Source organism: Theobroma cacao, chromosome 5 (genome assembly GCF_000208745.1).
Source record: "Theobroma cacao cultivar B97-61/B2 chromosome 5, Criollo_cocoa_genome_V2, whole genome shotgun sequence".
In the NCBI taxonomy this organism is placed as follows: Eukaryota; Viridiplantae; Streptophyta; class Magnoliopsida; order Malvales; family Malvaceae; genus Theobroma; species Theobroma cacao.
Window position 1 is genome coordinate 34,819,989 of NC_030854.1, and position 18,596 is coordinate 34,838,584.

General features: G+C 37.3%; 3 protein-coding genes across 8 annotated transcripts; all 3 read right to left on the minus strand.

Moving 5' to 3' along the window:
- On the minus strand, positions 273-3,282 carry LOC18599890 (superoxide dismutase [Cu-Zn]). Of its 2 annotated transcripts, none has more exons than XM_018122147.1 (8): positions 3,185-3,282; positions 2,090-2,178; positions 1,903-2,004; positions 1,651-1,746; positions 1,449-1,480; positions 1,258-1,333; positions 800-853; positions 273-564 (listed from the first exon to the last, which is right to left on the minus strand). In XM_018122147.1, the coding sequence occupies exons 2-8, from the start codon at positions 2,163-2,165 to the stop codon at positions 542-544; spliced, it is 459 nt and encodes a 152-aa protein (XP_017977636.1). In that variant the 5' UTR covers positions 2,166-2,178; positions 3,185-3,282; the 3' UTR covers positions 273-541. The 2 variants fall into 2 exon arrangements, with proteins under 2 accessions (XP_017977636.1, XP_017977638.1); XM_018122149.1 differs by having other exon boundaries at positions 2,090-2,183; positions 3,185-3,277.
- Positions 3,910-13,529, minus strand: LOC18599891 (coiled-coil domain-containing protein SCD2). Of its 5 annotated transcripts, none has more exons than XM_018120486.1 (23): positions 13,340-13,529; positions 12,926-13,239; positions 12,589-12,738; positions 12,187-12,336; positions 11,759-11,905; positions 10,855-11,001; positions 10,497-10,655; positions 9,972-10,387; positions 9,241-9,319; positions 8,961-9,002; positions 8,541-8,603; positions 8,382-8,431; positions 8,269-8,296; positions 7,593-7,667; positions 7,369-7,479; positions 7,222-7,282; positions 6,857-6,970; positions 6,547-6,642; positions 6,228-6,284; positions 5,994-6,035; positions 5,750-5,790; positions 4,808-4,934; positions 3,910-4,315 (listed from the first exon to the last, which is right to left on the minus strand). In XM_018120486.1, the coding sequence occupies exons 2-23, from the start codon at positions 13,232-13,234 to the stop codon at positions 4,197-4,199; spliced, it is 2,583 nt and encodes an 860-aa protein (XP_017975975.1). In that variant the 5' UTR covers positions 13,235-13,239; positions 13,340-13,529; the 3' UTR covers positions 3,910-4,196. The 5 variants fall into 5 exon arrangements, with proteins under 5 accessions (XP_017975975.1, XP_017975974.1, XP_017975976.1 ...); XM_018120485.1 differs by having other exon boundaries at positions 6,228-6,288; positions 6,521-6,642; XM_018120487.1 differs by lacking the exons at positions 11,759-11,905; positions 12,187-12,336 and having other exon boundaries at positions 6,228-6,288; positions 6,521-6,642.
- On the minus strand, positions 14,233-18,402 carry LOC18599892 (leucine--tRNA ligase, cytoplasmic). Its single transcript, XM_007030075.2, has 3 exons — positions 18,223-18,402; positions 14,834-18,118; positions 14,233-14,630 (listed from the first exon to the last, which is right to left on the minus strand). The coding sequence occupies exons 2-3, from the start codon at positions 18,097-18,099 to the stop codon at positions 14,627-14,629; spliced, it is 3,270 nt and encodes a 1,089-aa protein (XP_007030137.2). The 5' UTR covers positions 18,100-18,118; positions 18,223-18,402; the 3' UTR covers positions 14,233-14,626.

Below are 18,596 nucleotides of genomic sequence, written 5' to 3' on the forward strand. Positions count from 1 at the left end.
ATGATGCCTTGAATGAGTAGTCATTGCCAAAGCAGACCTAAATTCACAAGTACTTATCAAAGAAAGACTTCCCATCTAGTAGCAACATCACTGTTTACAGAAAGGGCCAAGACTGCATGCATTCCCCTGAGTCAAGCTTTGGAGTTTAGGTTATATAAGATCTCTTTCATGTTATAGTTATAGCTCACAACAAAACTCTTTGCTCCTTGTTTTAGCTCTTTTCCCTTAATAGTTAGTTTAGGAAAGCAAAATCAACCAAATGGGGTAAAAAATGGCTAAATCATGAGGCTATTACCAAAAGGGAAAAGAACAAGCATGGGAGACCAGCAAATTAAGCATTCAGCACACGGAGGAACCACTTTAAACTTTAAAAGCGGCAGTGAGGAGAGGGCTCTTTCAAGTCACAAAACAGACAACAAAAGTACACAACAAGGATTCTTTTTCTTTTTATTCACAAAGTCTCAACTTCACATAAAAGTTACTCTCGAGGCCATCGCATCACCAACCGCATGTATTATTCTGGCCACCCGGATAAGAGACTTCAGCCTTGCAGACCAATTATACCTGGACAAAGAAATAATTATTATTAACAAATATAGATCAAGCAATCAGGGGCAGGAAAGATACTTAAGAAAATTATTGACAACATGACTAATAGAGCTCTCAGGAAACCATGGAAATAATCACACTTCAACTTGCATAACATCACTAAACTGATGGGCATTGACGAAATAAAAATGTTCGTCAAATGCAATCAAGATACTTTTAAAAAAATATGCAACAAAGATAGTTAACTTACCGCAAGCTACTCTGCCACCAGCATTTCCAGTGGTTTTGCTAAGCTCATGGCCCCCTGCAAATACAATAGCAATGACATAAAATGCCTATACAGCTGGACAAATAAATTTGCAACTAAAATAGCAAATAAATGATCACACAAAGTAAACTTGATAATGCCCCTAATATCCAAATACATTTCATAGTTCTTGGTGGAAACTTATGTTAACTACAAGCATCCAATTAACTCGCTAACATGCCCTGCTAGGCTAATCTCTATAGGCAAAAGTATGCGCAGTGAGGGCACATTAGTATTTCAAATTTGATTTTCCCTTACTTCCACTAAGAAAGGAAAGGGATTGTGGGAAGAGGGAACAATTCAGGAAGTCAACCACTTACCAAGTGGTGTTCCTGGCATAGGCAAGAATAAGTATAGAAGAAATAAACAAATTAAACAGACTCAAAATATCTAACAATTACCCTTGCCAAGGTCATCAGGATCTGCATGGACAACAACAGCTCTTCCAATAATTGAGAGTGGCCCAGTGAGAGGAATCTATATGGTGCAACAACTTTCAGAAATGAACTTAAGTTGATCACAGGTAAGACTACAAGAATAAGGGAAAGCAATCAAATTTAAACAGAAAGGAAAGAGGAGTTTAACAAAAAACCTGTTTGTCAATAATAGAGAAACTCACACAGCCTGGACCACACATGCACAAAAAAGAAGATGTTAACAATACAAGAAATGCAAACACCAAGAACATACAACTAAATAGTTTGTGAAAGAAAAGAAAACCAATAAAATATTTTGAAGCTGTTAGTACTGCTTTAAAAAGCTTATGGTCATTGACAGAAAGCAAATATTCATACCATCATCACCAACAGTAACATTTCCTAGATCACCAGCATGGCGATTCTCATCTTCTGGGGCACCATGCTCTTTGCCAGCAGGATTAAAATGGGGTCCTGCAAACAGATTAATCAAAAGGTTAAAATCCCAAAAACAACTACATCAGAATACAAAAGAAATCAACAAAAACAACTTCCCGTCATCCTTTTATATTCTTTTTTCTTTCAAACTCCATACAGAAAGAAAAAAAAATCCAACTTTCAGACTTTTACCTGTTGACATGCAACCATTTGTTGTGTCCCCAAGGGCATGGACATGGAAGCCGTGGAGCCCAGGCTCAAGACCAGAAATGTTCCCAGTCACAGTAGTTGGACCTAAAAGGGGCAGGAAAGATTAAATAACTTTGACAGGAAACACATAAATACAGTATCCAAGAGTCTTATCAGGGTTGTGACTTACCATCTCCCTCTTGAGTGAAGAAAATAGTTCCACTGACACCTTCACTGCTACTAAGCACGGCAACAGCCTTCACCATTTTTCTATGTGATCTATACTACACAATATTAGATATGCCAGTAAATAGTTTTACCAAAATGATACATATCTTTCACCATTTTTCTACATGATCTTTATTCAACAATGTTCGACATGCCAGTAAAAAATTCTAACAAAATGAGAGATATCTTAGATGGTAACATTAACACAATGGAAGAAAAGGCTCCAAAAAATATAATTCTAATAGCTTATATCAACTCAAAAGTTGAGTTTCCACTTCACAACATCATAAAAATTTTTAACTCTTTTTAATAGATGCTAGTTTTGATAAGTTATGAACTGTAAACTGATCGTACGTCAAATATAAACTCATTAAAGTTCACCAAACAGATATAATACATCTACCAACCAAATTAACAGAGCCCCGAACTCAACCAAACACAGGAGAACTTCGAGGAGCTATCAAAACAAAATTCCATAAGCTAAAACTTCACCAAAAACCACAATTTCTCCCTACTAAGAGTGATCATTTTCATGCTTTTCTTTGGTCTCAACCTTCCGAAAACATAAATTATAAATAAAGTTACTGACATGCAATTGCATCAATTGTTGAATCATATAACAGCAAAAGAAAAAAAAAACAAAACTTCTCTCAACTAAGATTAGAACTTTGAGGGGAAAAAAGAAAACTTTTTGCAAAGAAAATCTATAATTCTTCAAAAAAAGAATACTACTTTCAGCACAGAATCTTCTTCAATATAATTTTTTTTTTTAAATTCCGTTTTAAAAACTTTTTTTTTTTCAATCATCATCCAAAGAATAGGATTCACAGCCATCAAAATCAAGCTCATCTTAAACAGAAAAAATATCGAAAAACTCCAACAAGAAAGCGTACAAAAGCAACGTTAAATCTTTAGGTAAAAGAGAAATCGAGAGCAGATCTTCAACAAAAACACAAGAAGAACAAAAGCAAGCTTAAGAAATACGGAAATGAAACAGATCAGAGCTTTAAAACCCTAAAAATTGAATGGAGATCATAAAAAGTCAAAAGAATCTAACCTCAGAGCACCCCTTCGCAGTACAAAAGAAAGAAAAGAGTGTCTGAAGTGAGAGACGACAAGGAAGTTTATAAAGAAAGGGGGAACCTGTGGGGAAAGGTTCCCGTTATTTATCTCCACCTACCCGCTGAGGGTATAATGGTAATTGTGCCAACTGAAAATAAAAAATCTTTTTCTGATATGGGGCTCTTTGTGGACTTGAAATTGGACCACATTTAACCCAACCTATGATATTTGCTCTCCCATTTTCTTTTTTTTTTATTTTGATTTTATTGAGCCTAAAAACTTTTTTAAATTTTTTGAGATTTTTTTTAATTCTTTAAATGACTATTCATATTAAAAATTAAATAGTGTCACTTTCAATGGTTTTTTATTTTTTTTCAAATACAATTGTTTTGGAAGATAAGAATATTGACTCCACGTATCATAGATTTTTGTTATTATTTTAAAATTTAAAAAATAAAAAAATCTTAATAATGGTTTTGTTTAAAAATAAATAAAATTTATTCCAATGATTTCCTTTTTATTTCAAAATTATTTTTAGAATTGGTTATACAAATACAATTTTCATTAATATTTAAAGTCAGTTATGATCCAATTTACATAGATGAAAAGGAGGAAAAAGCAAAAGAAGAATAAAAAAAAAAATGTCTTAACATCTAATGACTACCCATAATTAAAGGCTTACTTCAGTTGATGTTGTTTTAGGTGAGAGGTAGCCATTCATTTCATTTCTGCCACAGATTTCTACATTATTGTAATTATCTCTCAATGAAATTTATAGCCAGAGAGAGAATCTTCTTTTGAGTCTTACATTTTGTTTTTTGAAGGCAAGAGATCAGAGCAAATGTGACAAAATTTTAGCAGCAGTAATGCTTCGGTGAGTTAAACAATGATGTTTAGTCAACATATTACTCTAGACAATGCCTCTCCAAGCAAGGTTTATCTGCCATGTGATCCCTACAATGAATAATGAAGAAGTAATTCCAGCAAGTTATGAAACTTCCCATCCATCAGAAATCTGACTCGATGTGCAACTTGGTGGTGGAGCCTAACTCGAGCGCTTCTCGAGATTTTTTCCACAACTGTGACTCAAGGCCTAACTTCCTCAGCTCCATGAGGCCACGCTCAACTGCAAACAGGAGGAAGAAATCAGAAGATTTTTATCAGAGATAACTTCAAACTTTACCATACCTACTACAGTTTAAATGGTTTAGAGAGTCAATGTTTATAGCATTTAAGTGGTAGATATCAATCTTTCTGATGTAGCTTTGTAAAGCATCATTAACCACTGTCAAGTGCATTTCATCTAAAGTTAGCCATTACAGTGTATATTTCTTATATTTTTTGTCTAGTTTTCATGCGAACAGCTTGCAAGATGTAGTGACATATCATCAGCAAGGAGCAAGAGCTTTCTCTAAATTAAATAATTTAAGTTGAACTGGTTATAGTTGGTTAACGAGCGGAAGAAGTAAATTGCTACTTATTCTTTACTAGCTGAGGTGAGACTCTAAGATAACTGATCCTCCAGGGGGGTGGGGTGGGGATCTAAGGTCAGATGATAGTCCACTATCTCACACTTGTGCCGAAAAAGAAGTGGGGGGGGGTGGGCTAGAATGAGTACCGTCAACTGCATCATGAGAAGTGGAGGAACGTGAACTGTGGTTGATCCAGAACTGCAAACGTTCATCTGCAATGTCAGGTTCCACTCCATGGTTCATTGCCCTCCTCCAGAAATATGTAAGCCAAGCCTGCACAAGCATAAGCAATAAGAAATAGTTCAATGGATATTCTTGCTGCTTGCCATAAAGAATATCACATTCAAATTAGTTTTCACCACACCAATCATTTCATGAAAGTTGTCACTTAATAAATTACCTACAAGTTAAAAATCTACTCGATTTGTTTTCTCTCTTCAGAACATTATATGTAGGTATCTAAATATATACAACCTAAATAAGACATCATTTCTTTCCCTTAACAGTGAAAACTTAAACAATTCAACATATAGAGAGCAAGAGATTCACACTCCCCAATCTGTTATCAATGCCAATCCTTCTCAAACCTGAAAGTGCACATGAGAAAAGAAGTGCCAGTTGCAGAACAAACTTCTCATTGCATAAATCAATGGCCAAATGCCCTCTCACTAGTAGTCTAACATACAAAAGTCAAGTTAAAACAAAAATCTCAATCAACCAGACTACTGGTAGAATTTCAAGTCCTCGTTACTATGCCATTGAAATTTTACAGCCTTCTAATTCTTCATCTTACTATATGTACAAGATTCATTAACAACAAAGTTATTCTACATTTTCTAAATACAAAAAAGATAGTGTTTTCTTACAATGTTATTACTTCCCTAAATCACAAATGTGTTAAGTCCTTTATCCAAGACCATACTCCTAGAGAGAAGACTAGCTGCAACTAATTACTTTTAAATTGCTGCAATGAAGATGACCTTGAAGCAAATAAGAGTCAAGAGAAAACAAAGGTCAGCTTGGAGCCTTAACCCCTTAATAACTTTTCTTTGTAGTAAAAAGAAGTTACCATAAAGGTAATATCATACCTGCTTAAAACGCACATCTTCAGACTCCTCTTGGCTCAATTCTGAAAGTAAATTTGCTTATTTTAGTGTTTTTTGGAATTGGTTTAGGAATAATTATTACATTGAAAACCCAATTAACATCAATTGGAGTAAATAGAATAGATGCATAACAAACTCTTTCATTCACTTAAGTTGCAATACCTCTAGTGAGTTTAAGACAAAAAAAGGTTTACATCAACAATTATTAAAATTTGCATTAACTTACCAAATGCCTCAAATTGACCCTCAGTTGGTAGTTTCACCTCATCTGCAACCATGATAACAGTAAAAGGGAAAAAAGTGTCAAGCATATGTTCTGGATTATAACGCATGCTATTTATGCACAACTTTGCATTAACAACGAAATGTTAATTTCTGAAATTGTTATTTCATGCCAACAGAAAAGTAGATTCTCCCATTATTAATAGATGTCATGTTCAAAAATAAAGAACAAAAGTACCAGTTTTAAGTGAATTCTGGCGTCGATGTTGAGCCATTGCAAATGCAACTGCATCCTCTACCTTCATAAAAAAAATTATAAAAGAGACCCAGTAAATACAGGGGAAATATTTTTTACATATGCAAACAAAATGACCATTTCATGTGTTATTATCATTGAAGGAAGTAGGAAAGAAAAGAAAGCCCATAAGAAGGAAGATAGCATGTGGTATTGCATCATAACTCTTTGGTAATGATGATAAGTGAGAAGAAAGATGATAGTCACAACTGCAAACACAAGGATATGACAGAAACCTTTAATAAAGCCAGTTCCCTCAGACCTTTCTCGACTAAAAGCATGCTTTCAACATTCCTCTCTCCAGATAGTTCACTAAAGTCTTGCAGGACCTTTTCTCTTTCTTCTAAATCATTGTTGGCTGTTCAGTATGGAGATAAGAAAAAAAAAGCAAAACTGAGTCTTTTAATTTTCACTCCATTGAGAGAGAGTAAAAAACTGAATCTGAGACTCTAAGAACAATATAAATGAATGGAAAAGATCATTAAATATTCATTTTCCGATCCTATCATAGGCCAGAACTAATTATTTGTGGCAGGCGATAAAGTACAGCATGCATTTAAATGAAATCTTACATGAAAAGTCCCCTTCCTTGGCTCTTTGTCCAGCAGCTAATACTATTTCAAGAGGAAGAGGGGCAAATGATGACCAATATTCATGTTTTGCCCCGGCTATCTCTGCCTGAATACCTGCAAAAAGGCAATATCCTCGAGAAATTTATACAGCTCTGTGAAAAATGTACAAGGCAGAATTATGGATTTGCACATTAAAGAAACTGACTGCAATTGCAACTTTAGCTACTCCCAGGATCACTTGACCATTTTATTGAAACACTGTTTTAAGGTGATAATTATATAAGCAGCTGTTTATCTAATACAGCAGTGTCAACTCAAAAACAACAAAATCAGGAATTTCATGTACTAAAAGATCATCACTTTACCATGTTGCACACATAAACTCCAATAACGAGCAAGCCAGCACCTCTTTAAAACAACCTCTTCCTAAGATGAAAACTGCAGATTTTGTAACTATGACATAAAGGAGTAAAATGAAAAAATGATGTCTACAAGATTAGAATGAAGCCAACCATCTCTTCCTCGGTTAGCATCATCCTTTGAGTCACTGTTTGCAAAGATTTGATTTCACACTCCGCTTCCTGGAGCTTCTCCAAGGCAGACATTGCTTCATCTCTGGCAGTCTAACTCACAATTTAAGAAGAGGAAATTAGGTTAAGCAAGGACATTTTCCCCTTCTAAGAATGGTAAAAATTCAAAGAAAACCCAGAACATACAAGATAAAATTTCAAGATACCTCAGCCTCTGTCCGAAGAGTAGCAATCTCTTCAGGTTTACCACCCTGAGTTTGTGCTGCAACTCTTAAAGCAGCCTGCAAGAAGGACCATGTCACATGCTACTCATCTGCAGTTCATAAACCATGTCGTGACTAACATGTAAAAATAAAGAATTACATTAGCACATTGACTTTTGTAGAAAGACGTCAGTTATAAGTAATAAAGAATAACTAGCTAGATCTACAAAACCAATGAAACTATCAAAGGTGTTACGAATTATTATAGCACACTCCGCCAAGTCCTCGCTGAATTGGGCATGACCTCTGGCAACCCTTCCCACAGATCTAAAGCACACACCAACTTCTGTGCTTAGCCTCTACAGAGATGGTATTTCATTTTACATATCAGATTCTCATTTTTAGATTTATGCTCAAAGTGTCATGCACATGCCTGCTTGATATGTATATTAATGAGCCTCTCTAGGCATGGAATAAGTACCTATTCACAAAGAGAGATGCATAAAAAGATGCAGAAAAAAACATATATAAACTTAGTAAACACATACTTAAAGACAGAGTAACGTCAGTTAAGGCTCATAGTTATCTAGTATTATGTAATTCTCCGTGCACAATAAAACTGATAGACACATGCAGAGTAGTTTGAGCTAAGGAAGTGGCACTACTTAGAAGTACAAACCTCCCGTTCCTGCAGGGCTGCCTCCTTTCTGAAGAGGAAGATAGATGGCACATAAGAAAATTACAAAGTAAATTACAATATAACATTATAAACATGTAAGCCATGAAGCTTGCCTGCTTAAAAGACGTGCTTCTAGGGTTACACCCTCTCCAAGATTAGCAATCTAAACAAGAACATGTTATGAATCAATTAAACATATACAAATGTTTGCTAGCTGGAGCTGTGTAAAGTTCATTTACCTATCACTTGTCTTTAAACTGTAAAAAGTTCACCTGTTTCTCAAGCTGCCGAGCTCTTGCTTCTGCTTCCTCACACCTTTCCTCTGAAAGTTGAAGCTGGGGAGGCAAATATCATGATGGAGCACCAAAACCAATACCATATGACAATATTATTAACATTTTCCACAGGCCAAAGTGCTTTTTTGGCTAACCTAATGACATCAGAGTTTTGGGGAGCAAATGCTGCTGCAACAGCAATATCCAAATGCCGGTAATCAGTTAGATTATGTCAACATTTGAAGATAACTGTTGCAGCGATTTTAGGATATTGACTCAGTGCTTGAAGATAATGGAGAGCCAAATTAATGTTTATGAGTACTATACATTTTTCAAATAAAACTTATTATCAAAATTTATTTGACTCAACAATAAAACAAGTTACACGATAAGAAGACAAAAAGTTACTGGAATCACCTTTTCAAGTAAACTTTCATTTTCATCCTGTAGAATATCAAGCTGCAATGAAATTCACACCACATTACTGGAAGATAAAAAGATAACCATTCTGACAATATCCCTAATTATTTGATCTCATATACTGAAATTTGAAGTGTCCAGACTCGAATAAATTGAATAGAATTTGGAAAAGAAGATATGATTATACACCGGCTTTCAAATATTCCTAAAGGAAAAAAATACTGTGATTAATGGACACTAGAAGGCAACACGTTTTTAGCTTGAAAAGTTATTGTACCTCATCTTGTAGAGCAGAAGCAGACTGCTGGCGTCCCCTTTCTTTTAGGCTGCTCATATTCCCAAAATCTGCTAACAATCTGCTTAAAATGCAAAAATCAGGGCACTCTCGATAAACGAAAGAACCTAAACCAGTGCAATGACCATTTTAAATGATCCCAGGATCATGAGACCTTAACACTAATTAAGAAACATACATGATGCTATGGGCTTAATTACTACCACGAAAAGGCATTATTCTCAAATACTGGAAGAGCAGCAGCAAAGCCTTCTTGAATAAAGCCAATAAAACATTAAGACTTCAATTACTCATACATATCATCTTGTAACTTTTTTTTTCTCAAAAATCATCTTGTAAGTATGTTCTGTAAGAACATGCTATTGAAAATTCTGACACTCAGCCACTTCTAAATTGACATCATGTGAATCAGAGAATTTGCTGTGATGGCTGATTACTTCATTCTCTTTGTAATATATATAAAACTTCAAAGACCAAGTTAAAAAGGAAATTTCACATAATATGCCTAAAACTAAGACAATATGACAGAATATTAAATACTAATGTTGAAAACCTTGAGTTCTACTCCCCCCCCCCCCCCCCCCCCCTTCCCCCCTTCTCTCTCCAAAAAAAAAAGGGGGAAGAAAAAAGTTGGTGGGGATTATGATATAGATAAAACTTCATTCTTCAAACTTCAAAATGAAATTACACCAGCTTAGAGAGCTATAAAATACCTTTTATCTCTCTGACTATCAGTTGAAGCCTCTGTTGTACTAACTGATGAGGTTGGCTTCAGGGACATAGTCACAGTAGAAGGTGCCACAGAAAATGTCTTGACTCCTAAATGTTGGCGACCTGATGCTGTGGAACGAGCAGATAAAGGTTGTTCTATATAACTGGTTGATGGAGATGATCGGCCAGCAGTTGAAGCTTGTGTGGACAGAGGCTGCTCTATAGAACTCTGCAGAGATGGTCGTCCAGCTGAAGTGGAATAAGGTGACATGGATTGCTCAACAGAGCTGATAGAGTGTGATGGTTGGCCACTTAAATGGGCTGATGATGGTTGCTCTGTAGAGTTGACAGATAGAAAGGTTTGAGTGCCTGGTGTGGAAGGGGTAGACGGTGGTTGATCCTGATTGGTGTGAACTGACTAATAGAAAAGTTGAAGTTACAAGTAAGAATTACATTCATTAATAATATAAGCATTAAACAACAAAAAATTTAGACAACTGATCATACTCAATTAACAGACAAGTTACCAAGGGAGAAGATGGCTGTCTTGCTCTTCCACTAGCAAGCCCAATGCTTGCTGTGCCACTCACTGAACTACTATTATTTGCCAGGTCATCCTCATCATTGTCTTCATCACCTGGTTGTTGTGCTACATGTTGCACTGGCCTTTGAGCCATGGTTTTGGCCTGTGTTTTAGAATGCAAGTCCATATCAGAATGCAATTTCTCTGTACCATAAAGCTCCAATATTGGAAACCGTAAAATCTTATCCTTAAACTCACATCATAACTTGTCTGCTCAAGCTCATGCTTCTTCTCCCACATTAGCATGACAAACAAAAAATAAGCTAAAACAACTTCATACTAATAGGTAATCAGGTAATTACCATAGAAGGGCGTGACTGCATTGCCCTACCACGAGCAAGCCCTATACTTGCTCTGCCACTAACTAATAGGTCATCCTCATCATTGTCCTTGTCAGATGGTTGTCGTGTAGTAACTTGTGGCAGACGCTTGTGAGCTATGCTTTTGGTCTGCAGTATTATGCAGTGTAAGTGCAATGAGACATATTTGCTGGTAGCATCAAGCTTTTGCATGTGATATGTAAGTGACAAGGTTACAAACGTAGAACCAGACATCTACGAATTATTGTATTCAAAAGCTAAGCTGCAATCTAAATTATGAGCAACTATATGTACCAATCACCAAATTTGTACTGAGAAGCAACTAACATAAGAGCCATACAGATCACTAATTTTGCACATAGGACTCATATGTTCACCAAATAATTAACTACTCAACTGAATAATACACCTCCTTTCAACAAGCACATGAAGGCAAAACTGTGGAGTCATTAAAGACTGAATCAGTCAATTACTGATTTCAAGTGCTTTCTTTTTTAGCCAGAATAATTTCAAGTGGTTAAGCACGCATAAACAGGTCACTCAGATTATTAGCTCATGACTGAGCTTCAATGCAGTCTCACATTCCACTCCATACCTTGTTGACAGAGACAGTCCTAGCCAAGCTTATAAAAACACAGTCCTTTCATAGCTTCAAAAGCTAAAATGAATAAAGAAAAACTTTAAAGCTTAAGTTTGAAACTTAACAACAACTTAAGCAACTTTAGTCAAGATCTATAGTGTGTCCAGAGAATTTAAAATCCATCACAAGTGCTGTAGCTCAAACTAACAATTTAATTTGTCTGCTCGCATTATCTTTCTTCAATGCTCACTTGACATAAACACATCTACCTAAAACCAAAATCATATTAGATAATCATATAATTACCATAGGAGAGCGTGACTGCATTGCCCTTCCACGAGCGAGCCCTATGCTTGCCGTGCCACTCACTAAAAGGTCATCCTCTTCATTGTCCTCATCAGCTGGTTGTTGAATCATTACCTGTGGGGCTCGCCTTTGAGCTATGTTTATCTTCTGGATTTTGCAAGATAATTCCAGGTAAGAAAATATTTATTTGCAATATCAAACCGGGCTAGCAAGCAACCATGAACAAACTTAGAGCAGCGTAACAATTTTTGACATACATCATGGCGCATGATAATAGTGTCAATAGTGGTCAAAAGAAAAAAGTGTTTTTTAACTTGTCTATTGGAATTGTGTTGAACTACTTCTTCAATAAGTCTGCGCATCTCACTTGACAAACACATGCAGGTCTAGCTAAAAACCAAATTCATATTAGATAATTGGAAAATTACAGCAGGCGAGCGTGAGTGCAATGCCCTTCCACCAGCGAGAACTATGCTTGCTGTGCCACTGACTAAAAGGCCATCCTCATCATTGTCCTCATCAGCTCCTTGCTGTGTCATTACTGGTGGTATTGCTCGCCTTTGAGGCATGTTTTTGTGCTGAATTTTACGATGTAAGTCCAGGTAAGAACATATTTACTTGCAATGTCAAACTCTAGCATATGCAACCATGAATAAAATTTAGAGTTTAGAGCAGCATAAAAGTTTTCACAATACACGACGATCAATGATGATAGTGTTAAAAAGTTGTCAAAATCTTTTAAAGAAAGTGACCTTTGACTTGCCTAATTTAACTCTCACAAACATAGGTTTAGCTAAACCAGATTCATATGAGATAATTAGATAAATTACCATAGGAGAGCGTGACTGCATTCCCCTTCCACCAGCAAGCCCTATGCTTGCCGGGCCACTCACTAAAATATCATCTTCATCATTGTCCTCATCAGCTGGTTGTTGCTGTGTCCTTACCTGTGGCACTCGCCTTTGAGCCATGTTTTTGTTCTGGATTTTACAAGTTAAACCCAGGTTAGAACATATCTAATTTCAATTTCAAGCTCTGGCATAGCAGTAATAATTTTGAAAATTTCCATTAAAGAATGGTATCTATGCCAAAACAGACAATGGGGTAAAGCTAAAAAAGGCATAAAAAGTCTTTTTTTTTAAGTCCAATTTTTCGTTGAACTAGTACATCTATCCTAGGAGAGCGAGCACGCATTGCTCTTCCACCGACGAGTCCAATGCCTCCTGTGCCACTAATGTTATTAAAATCAAGCTGGTCCTCTTCATCATCATCCTCATCATTTTGCTGGTGTGCCATAACGGCCGCCAGCCTCTGCGCCGCCGCTTTCGTTTGCGCTTTCCTCACATTCCCCATGCTCCCGTAGCCCGATCCTGACTGCGTGTGGCGGTGAAGTGGCGACATCAATGCCGGCGTCACTGGCGTCCCCGGGCCCTCCGTGCTCTGTTGTCTCTCGAATATTAACTTCCTCCTATCCATTGTCACTGCAATAAACATTTAAATTTTTTTTAAAAGAAAACCCAGATAAATTTATCAATATTAAAAGAAATAAATAAAAATTAAAAAGTTGAACTTGAAACTTACCAGGGTGATCAAAGAGAAGTCTCTGTTTTTCAGTAAAAGGTAAGAAAAACAGAGCATCTTTTCTGTGAGACAAAATGGAAAAGCATGAGAAAATGCTGATTGGGTTCCAGGAAAATTGTAGAGCATTGGAATTGTCTACGGCGACATATTTGAAGTGAAAAATGGTAAACGAAAGGATCCGATGGTTAAGGCAAAAAAGGAGCGGAGGCAGAACTGAAACAGAAAGCGGGAGGTTTTAACGGTCTATTTTTTCGGAATTGGCGGGTTTTCTTTATTACATTTCAAATACGTCCTGTTGCGGTCAATGTCTAATTTCATTTTATTGAGGGATATTTTTGCAATTACAAGAAAAAGTATACGTAACAATTGCAAAGCAGGAGCATACTTTACATGAAATCATAAAGAGTTATTTCTTGTTCCATAACAAACTTTTCTTTACTACAACCATATAAAGTGCAATATACATATACACTTGCGAAGTAAAATTCAACATTGGGTGCTTTTTGAATTCCAAGAAAACTTGAAATTTCCTTCTTTTTTTTTGCATTTCAAGCACGGTACTTTCAAATTCTCATGTAAATTCCTGAAATTTTGCTTGAAAGCTTTTCCACAGTAAATGGTGTTGTAGGGTACCCCATGCCCAACCTTAACACTTGGCAAAAATAAGAAAAGCTACAAGTTGGCACCCCTACAGTAGTTTTGGACCTTCATTTCACCAATGTAGAGCATGGGTTATATCATTTATATGTTGGGTTATTCACTATATTTACAAGTAATATGATTAATTGGAGAGGGTGGAGATCCTCTTGGAAGTTGAATGACCCACAAAAAGTATATATATTAAGACTTGATAAGGACAATAATCAGAGGAGAGGAAGAGCACTCATCATTCAATAAACTGAATGCTAACCTGTTCTTTTACTTGCTTTTGAAACACTAACACTATCCTTTCTTACAAATGGGAATGATCAACAGTAGCAACCAGATTAATAATGTTGGAATTTAAAAAAAAAAAAAAGAATGAACAAACAAAAACTGAAAGAAACAAGATCACAACTACAAAAGGAAACACAAGACAAAATTCTTTAATTTTAAAAGCAAAACAAAATAGGAAAAATACATAGTTCAGTAAAAGCAGATATATAGAACTGGAATTACAACCTAGGGCAAATTCAAAATATCTGATCCAGGTAGCTGGAATACGTTTCTGCTTCAATGACAAAATTCTGACTCAAAAATCCCCTCTCACAACAGCATCTTGATGCAATATTTCTGGAACATATTTGTTTACCTGCATACAGCAATAACGTCCATTTTCATTTTAAGTAAAAGTGAGCATTCCCTGTTCAACACCTAATTAGACACATGGATGGAGAGAAACACACAGCTAAGTTTACAAAACACAAATTTAGAACAACTAACACCAAATACTCCAACAAATGAAAATTTCCTCAAGATGTAACATAGCATGCTAAAATGAAAAAGTTCCTTCACCTTGACATGAAGATGGCAGTTGGATTTCCAGGGGACGGAGGATTCTGTTTTAGCAGGGACGCAAAGGAACCAGCTTGCACATAAGCATCAGGGTCAGTGGCCGACAATACTTCTACCTCTTCAAGAGCGAGTTGTCTCTTGATCAAGTCTAAGTTTTCCTTAAGGACCTCAATCTCTCCAAAGGGCAGCTTCAAATCCAGAGCTTGGGCACCAATTTTAATAGCCTCAGCCTTCTTGAACCTCACGAATGGCATACAACGATTCTGGACCTGTTTAAAGTCTGCTGCCTGACCAACAGTGCTCTGCCGCAATGCATTCATTATCTCCCCATCTGATGCAAAAAATGTACAGGTCTTATTGTCAAACTTACTTTGGAGGATCCGCAAGCACTCTGCTTGCCATCCATCAAATTGCTCATTCACAATGATTAGGCCTTTTAACTTGTCCTCAGTTAGTGATGAAACTGGAGCCCCTTTCTTATTCTTAGTGTTCTTAGAGCCTGAAATCTGCTTCTGGAGTAGCTTCCTCATCGACACAATGGAATCTTGCAAATACTTATTGGCACTCTTGAGTTTTAGATCTGGAGAATCTGCTGTGGGCCAGCCTGCTTTCACCACAAAACCATCCTTTTTCAAAAGCTCTCTCCATATAAACTCCGCATAGTGAGGGCAGATTGGAGTGATAAGCCTAGTCTGCACATCCATAAAGCGCCATAAAAGGTCACGGTTCATGCCACCACTGCCACAAGAGAACCTATACTCATCCCTGGCAGCCTGAAGATCATAAAAGCCAGTTTTGAGAGCCTCCCGAAACATGCAATCCCGATAACTCTGCTCAGTCATTTTTACAGCAATGTTTATCTCATTTTCAAACACTCGATCAGCATAGGTAGATGGGGGACCAGTCCTCAAAGATGATTCTGCGGCCAGAATCTCTTCCATCCATGCGATCTCTTTTGTGAGACGTAAGATTGCAGCATTGGCCGTCTCAAACACAAAGTTAGCATCATCTACACCATCCCCAGCATCAGCCAGAGAGAATCGTGTAGCATCAGCAGAGAATTCCTCAATTGCCTGGCGCAATGTCCTGAAATTTCCAGTAGACTTGGACATCTTCTCGGAATTGAGCATAATATGTCCGTTGCACCTGAATCCACGCGGCCAGTGATCCTTGGACATGATTGCGGTGTGGTTGTAGATGCAAAATGTCAAATGATTCTGGATAAGGTCTTTACCAGAGACTCTAAGATCAAATGGATACCAGTACTCAAACTCCTGCTTCATCTTATTAAGAATAGAGGATGGAATGTCAGAAGATTTGGGAAACGGACCACCACAGAAGAGAAATTCCCAAACCTCATCAGTCATCTGGGCAGGTTTAACCAGATCAGAGCTTTTTCCGTACATGTCCCCATTTTGTAAAAGATGAGCGACTGTATAATAAGCCATGTAAATGGTTGAGTCAGATAATGACTCAACAAGGAATTCCTCATCCCATGGAATGCGAGTCCCAAGCCCAAAGGATCGTGAGCAAGCCCACTGATTAAGCCAACCTAAAGTATGTTCAAAGCCATGTCGTGTCTCATCAGAGTACAGATTCATGTTGGAAAAGCACTCCTCAGCCAATTTCTTCCATTCTGGTTCGCCATATGTGATGTACCATTGATCTGTAAGAGCCACAACACATTCATCACCAGACCTTGACATGACCTTCTTCTCAGGCTCACTATAAATTATTGCCTGGCCTGTTTCAACCAGTTTGGTTCTTATCAGTGGCTTAGCTTCCTGGACTCTTGTTCCTGCATATTCTCCAACAATCATTGTTCCCTCTGTAAACCCTCTCAAGTACACCAACCTCTTTGCCTCAGCAAGCTTGTCTTTCTCATTCTGACTTTTAATTTTCAGGTCCACACAAACTTTTTCAGCTGCTCTGTCTCCAAATTCCGGAATGTCAATGATGGGTACAATCTCAAATGGCAATACCCACTCATCCTTCACACCAAGCTTTGCCCGAAAAGCAGGTTTTGCTTTCAAATCATGTAAGGCCATATAATCATCAGGAGCATCACTAGGAACACTGGTCACAATTCCAGTACCTTTGTCTGTTAGAATGGTCAACATTGGAAGAGCATATATGATCTCATTAAATGAGAGAGGAGACTTTACAGGAAGACCAATCAGATCATAACCAGTCAGCTCAACCAAGCAAGTAGGTTTCTCAGGGACACGAGAGAGCTTCTGATATGCAAGGTTGAGTGCTGCTCTCTCTGTCAGAATAAATACCTCAGTATCATTGATTTCAAAGGCTCCATATTTCCCATCAGGCAATACCCAACAATTTGTTTGCCCATACATTGTCTCAGGTCTCAATGTTGCAGCAGCCAAAAACACTTTTTTTCCTTCCAAGACACGTATTTTAGCTGGAAATGGTGGCACCACTTCCATTTTAATAATAGTATACTCTTGAGGCTGAACCCCTTCACCACTCGCCCTATCATGATCAGCACATGGCTGACCATCCAAGGGAGAATATATAGTATACCTTACATCTTTAACAATCTTACCCATCGATCTCAACTTCCTCATCTGCCACTTAACAAAAGAATCAAAAAACGGATTCATATCCGTAGTCACAAACGACCTTCTCCAATCACAACCTAATCCAAATGCCTTAAGATCTTGAACAGCCAATGGTGGAAAGAATTTCAACCATTCATATGGGTTCTGAAACTTCGATATCTCACTATCTGAAAGTCCAAAACTCCTCATAATTTCCCACTGAAACATCTGCCCGCTAGATTTAGATGCCACCTTAGACTTTTTCCCTTTAAACTTATCGGGGGCTACATTGGCACCTTCATTTGCGTCAAATTCTTCTTTGGGGTTTGGTTCCTCTTCTACTACCTCATGAGGAAAAATGGGTGGATCACCAAATTGTTGGATTTCTCTAGCAAGTTTATCAGCAGAAGCCTTGATTGGCATACCAGTACAGTGAAAAGCAAAAGGTAATAACACATTTGCACCTCTTAATCTATGGTAAGCAGCAGCAAATTCTAGCTTCGAAAGTGAAAAAGCATGACCCAGATGTAAAAAACCATTCATATACGGAAAAGGAAAGTTCCCAAAGAATTTTTCACCTGGTTGAGGTGGTTTTTCACCAGGTTCTGCCTTAAACACATCTTTTTCTTCCCACCAAACTCTAACCTTTGACTCGATTTCCAGTAGCTTGTCTCTCCTTGCATAACTCTTGCCTCCCTCTGTCGCCATCTCGTGAAACTGATGGAAACTGTTTTAAACAAAAAAAAAAAAGAATGAAAATCCATTTCTCAAGCATGAAACAGAAAGAAAGGAAAAACAAATTGTGGAAGGAATCGTTGCAAAGGAAAGTGCCTGAGTCTGCTGAGGAAGATGGCGTTGAGCCTACGGGCAGGCTCTCGAGATCGAAGAATCTTTGCTGAGTGACGGCTTTACCAGAGCAAATGGGTGGAAACGAGGACGATAAAGAGACTGCGTTGAGTTTCAGTTGAGTAACAGGGCTAGTTATTCCCTTTTTTTTAAAAAAAAAAAAAAGACACTTTCGTGAAAGGATTTTAGGGTTTTATAGAAATTAATAAATTTAAATTAGAAAGGCCTGCCCCAACTTCTTTTACAGCTGACCCAATGGTAGGAAATGGACCAATTACTCCAACTTTTGTTCTTCAGGCTGAGAATCGAAAGCCCAATTAAAGGAAGCAAGACAAATCCCAAGCTTACACTTAAAGCCC